The sequence below is a fragment of the Saprolegnia diclina genome (genome assembly GCF_000281045.1).
Source record: "Saprolegnia diclina VS20 unplaced genomic scaffold supercont1.29, whole genome shotgun sequence".
NCBI lineage: Eukaryota > Oomycota > Saprolegniomycetes > Saprolegniales > Saprolegniaceae > Saprolegnia > Saprolegnia diclina.
This window is the reverse complement of record NW_008246096.1, coordinates 373,421-378,027: the sequence shown is the minus strand read 5'-3', so window position 1 is coordinate 378,027 and position 4,607 is coordinate 373,421. Positions and strand designations below refer to the sequence as shown.

General features: G+C 59.5%; 2 protein-coding genes across 3 annotated transcripts in view; both read left to right on the top strand.

Annotated features, from left to right (window-relative positions):
- The first annotated feature begins 501 nt into the window (after positions 1–501).
- Positions 502–3,753, top strand: SDRG_09212. 2 transcript variants are annotated; one of them, XM_008615130.1, is made up of 10 exons: positions 502–653; positions 705–811; positions 856–958; positions 1,000–1,617; positions 1,672–1,824; positions 1,881–2,023; positions 2,069–2,221; positions 2,274–2,779; positions 2,834–3,268; positions 3,313–3,753. In XM_008615130.1, the coding sequence occupies exons 1-10, from the start codon at positions 636–638 to the stop codon at positions 3,600–3,602; spliced, it is 2,526 nt and encodes an 841-aa protein (XP_008613352.1). In that variant the 5' UTR covers positions 502–635; the 3' UTR covers positions 3,603–3,753. The 2 variants fall into 2 exon arrangements, with proteins under 2 accessions (XP_008613352.1, XP_008613351.1); XM_008615129.1 differs by having other exon boundaries at positions 1,000–1,629.
- A 517-nt stretch (positions 3,754–4,270) lies between these two features.
- Positions 4,271–4,607, top strand: part of SDRG_09211 (glyceraldehyde 3-phosphate dehydrogenase domain-containing protein) — a gene marked incomplete at its 3' end in the record, with an annotated part of 1,162 nt that continues 825 nt past the window's right edge. The window contains exon 1 of the mRNA XM_008615128.1: positions 4,271–4,601. Within this exon, the coding sequence (XP_008613350.1) occupies positions 4,404–4,601 (198 nt within the window). The 5' untranslated portion in view covers positions 4,271–4,403. The remainder of the gene's footprint in view (positions 4,602–4,607) is intronic.

Genomic DNA, 4,607 nt, shown 5'->3' with positions numbered 1-4,607 from the left:
CCGTCGCGTTGGGGTTGGCAAAGGCGGCGCGGCAGACGAGGCGACCGATGCGGCCAAAGCCGTTGATACCGATGGTGACAGCCATGATGGGTGAGAAGGAGGTGCTTGGGGGAAAGCCTGCAAAATGCAAAGTGAGGTTCTCCGTTGATTTCTGCGTAAATCCAGCAAAAGCGAATGTTGGGTCACAGAATATCAAGTGTGAGAGACACGAAGTCGTCCTTTCTCGTCGGATGCGCTGTCTTTGTCGCGGTAGCTTCCGGTCGCCGTAAAGTCGCTTTGAAACGCGGCCACGTATGAAATATATCTGTGGCAGGGCAATACGAGTTTGATTCTGTGGGTCCGCGGTATCTATACGCAGCAACGACCATCCTCGTTGGCTCCTACTTGCAGCTTGTGCGCTGGTGGAGTGCAAAATGAAGGACATGGCCTTGGCAGCCTCCAGCTATTATAGTCGGTTTGTTGTTTCGCTAGATAGCAATTGGAAAGTACTCGATGTTTGGAGACGCTGTGATGAGGGCTGCCTACGAGTAAGATTGTCAGTGCTTTCTGCTGGGTCCAGAAGCATGTCGAGATGGTAGCCAATCAAGTCGCGCCTCCGGATAATCGGACACGACCAAGAATAGCTGGCGCGAACGATGGCGGCGCCGCTCTCGGTAGGCCTCGCCGGCGTAGCTGCTGGAAGGGGCTCACTCATCCGGATGCAGGTCTCGCTGAACGTCCTCGGCACGGGCTCTGACGGTACAGAAGGCTCGCTGGTCTTCAGCATCACCAAGCATGGCGTGTACAGTGATGACGCCACGGTCGTCCGACGGTAGGCACGTTGCGAAAGCGCCTCTCATGCCACGGCGGCGCTAGCTACATGTTCAACTGCGGCGAAGGCACGCAGCGCTTGTGCGGCGAGACTGGCATCAAGCTTGGCTCGCTCAACTCGATGTTCCTGACGCGTCTCGATCCCATGGTGCGCGTCGTGCACTTGCATTTTCTCACTCGTAAACGTAGAATGCCGCGGGCATCCCGGGCATGATCCTGGCGCTTGGCACGTGTGGCGCACCACGACTAGATGTCGTCGGACCCCGGGGCACCCACCGATACTTGACATCGACCGCGTCGTTTGCGAAGCGGCAGTATCCGTCGCTGCACTGCGCCGAGGTTGGCAGCAGCGATGGCCCGACGGCCCCATCCCACGTCGCGTTCAAAGAGCACACGCCGGATACGCTCTTTGTGGATGATCCGTACGTGCGCGTCTTGCCGCTCGCCGCATCGCTGGACCGTCTGCCGACTGCTAAGGGCACGTGCCGCCTCTGCCGCCACGCCCCGCCGCCACCCGCGCCCAAGCCAACCACAGCGCCAACTCCCATTGCACGTGATATGCGCGTCTCGTCTGCCGAAACCAAGTTTCTCGAGTGGCTCACGGCCTTCTACGCCGCAAAGGACCCGTCCAAGGTCCCGTACATCGCCGTGATTGCCAACAAGTACAAGGGTCGCTACGACGATCTGCGATCGATGCTCGAGGCCAAGTATGGTGTCTTTGAGCTGCCCGCATCCGAAAGCAGCAGCAGTAGCAGTGACGACGACGACGACGAAAGTACGGACAAGAACGAGGAAGATGCAAAGACGGTAGCATCCGACGTACTCTACCTCGTGCATGCGTATGACTAAGGCATCTTGTAGGACGAACAACCCGAGACGATTGAAACGTGGCTGCGTGCATTCTACTTGGTGCACAATCCGGCCATGATTCCTCGCATGGCGTCGGTCCTTCGAACGTACGAGGGCCGGGACGAGCACTTGAAGACCATGCTACAGACAAAATACGCAGCCAAAGTACACGCTGCAACAATCCATGACGACTCAGAGTGACATACCGTGGTGTATACTAGCGTCCGGCGCCCGACACGAGCCACGAATCCGAGTGCAAGAAGACCAAAACGACCGAGGCGGCACCGGATCGCGCTGTGTTTGTGCCGCCTGCGCCAACCGATGCCTCGCCGCCTGTCGACGACGTTCTTTTTTACATTCTCGAGTCGAGCACAAGCATGCTCCACCAACAACTCACGCTCCAGCGTAGGTTCAAGGGCGCGTTGCCGTCGGTCGTGTGGCTCGTCGACTTGCCGTCGGCGTCGTGGCTGCCGTTCCTTTCATACCACTTTACCGCGTGCGCCGCGCACCGCCCGTCGCTTGTCGTGCACTTTACAAAGTCCTCGATCGCCGTGCACCCGACGTACGACGAAATGAAGCTACTCCTCTTGGGATATGTTCTGATTCAACACTAGATATACGCAGTGGGTCGATGCGCACTCGGGCAGTGCGACGCGCCATCTTCTGTTCGACGGCGCCGTCCTCTCTACGTACGACGCAGGTCGTCTAGGCTTTGCCTTTACCGCCTCGGCGCAGCACCGTCTCTCGCTATTTGAGAAAGCGCCCGGCCTCTTCCCGCTGTCGCCTGCGTTTCGATCAGTCGCCAACGCCGCGGAGACGCACTTGCAGCTCCGCGTCAAAGCGCCGTCGACGCCGGCGTCGTACATCTTCACGGTCGCGCAACCTGGCATGACATACCTCCTCCGCGCCGCCAAGGCGCACCAAACCGTGGGGTTTTCGTATGCGCCAAGCTCGTGGACGCTGCCAACGAGCGCGATGGCCGTGCCGCCACCGCCGGCAGATGGTCACACAATCACATTTCTCGGTACGGGCTCGGCCGCACCGTCCAAGCTGCGCAACAGCAGCGCCATCTACCTCGAATATGCGCCGTACGCCGGCATGCTCATCGACTGCGGGGAAGGTAGTTTGCTCGCATGCGCCATATCAATGCATTACACTCGACTCTGCGGCGTAGGTACCTACGGGCAGCTGTGGCGGCAGTTTGGCACCGAAACGCGCGCCCGCATCCGGGACCTCTCGTGCATTTGGCTCTCGCACAAGCACGCCGACCACCACTGCGGGCTGGTTCGCGTTCTGTACGAGCGCAGCCTCTGCAACGCCCGTGCCCCGCTGCTCGTGATCGCCCCCGATGACATTCTGCAGTACGTGACGCAGTGGCGGCAGGCGTGGGCGGCCCCCCACAATGTGCACTTTGTGTCGATCACTGCGTTCAACCAGCACGGCCACCCATCCCGCCTCTCGTTTCTGCAACGCACGGGGTTCCGGGACCTCTATAGCGTACCCGTCCAGCACTGCTACGACGCGTACGGGCTCATTCTCGTGCTCGCAGACGGCACCAAACTCGTCTACTCGGGCGACACGCGCCCGTGCGCGCGCCTCGTCTCGCAAGGTGCGTCACGATCATGCTGATTGGGGATGCATTATGTGGCGTAGGCATGCACGCCGACGTGCTCATCCACGAAGCCACATTTGAAGATGCGATGCTGGACGATGCGGTCAAGAAGAAGCACTCGACGGTCGGCGAAGCCATCCAAGTTGGCCACGATATGCGCGCCCGCACGACGCTGCTCACACATTTTAGCCAGCGGTACCCGTCACTGCCGCCGCGAGCGTCGTCGGGTGTCGACGCCGCCGTCGGGTTTGCGTTTGATGGCATGCGGGTGTCGTTGTCGCAGCGCGGCCTCGCCGACCTTGCCGCCTTTATGCGGTCGCTCGCTCCATAAGAGAGCGACGACGAAAAGTCATCCAAGTCGGTGAAAGATACCTTTAGTGGATTTTTCTTATGGCGTGCGACACCGCTGCACAAAGACACGGCGAGGGATTAGGGGGATTTCCCCTTGTCTAATGCTACTATGCAACGAAGTGACTGCGCACCCAACGAGAATCGCATCCAACTTGAGCGATTGTCGACCACCTTGCGCCCTCCGCCCTTTCCCGCTCGTCGAGCTTTTTCTCGAAGGGCGACGATGTGGCGCGACCAAGATGATGCTGATACGGCGATGGTGTCGCGCACATAGAGTAGACTTGGTACTTAGAGATACCGTTGAGACGATGGCACCAGAAGCTGCGCCAAGCCCGTACCGCAGCGCATACCTGCGCGTCTTTGCGGACGTCGATACATACATACACGCAGCTTGTCGTCCGCGACCCGCGCGCCAAGATCGCCACCGCGTGCGTGTCTCTGCCACCCGACCTGGCGTCCCCACTTTCGACCGTATTGTCGCATGTCTACAGACCCATTTCATTGGCTATTGCAAAAGGCAAACGCCTGTGATTGGTGCATCGAACGAAGACCGGTTAGGGTTAGAAGGCCACCCAATCACACATTGGATACGAAATGATGCGGCGTCGTCAGCCATGCGCCCGCACAAATGAATCTTGGTCCTGATTGGCCATAAAAGCGTGCCACGCCTCTGCTGATTGGGCGTGACGAAGGATTTGTCAAGATCCGCGCGTGGCAATCGACCCGAAAGCTCACTTTGCATTTTGCAGGCTTTCCCCCAAGCACCTCCTCCTCACCCATCATGGCTGTCACCATCGGTATCAACGGCTTTGGCCGCATCGGTCGCCTCGTCTGCCGCGCCGCCTTTGCCAACCCCAACGCGACGGTCGTCGCCATCAACGACCCGTTCATGGACCTCGAGTACATGGCCTACCTCTTCAAGTACGACTCGACGCACGGCGGCTACAAGGGCACGGTCGTCGTCGAGGGCAACAACCTCGTCATT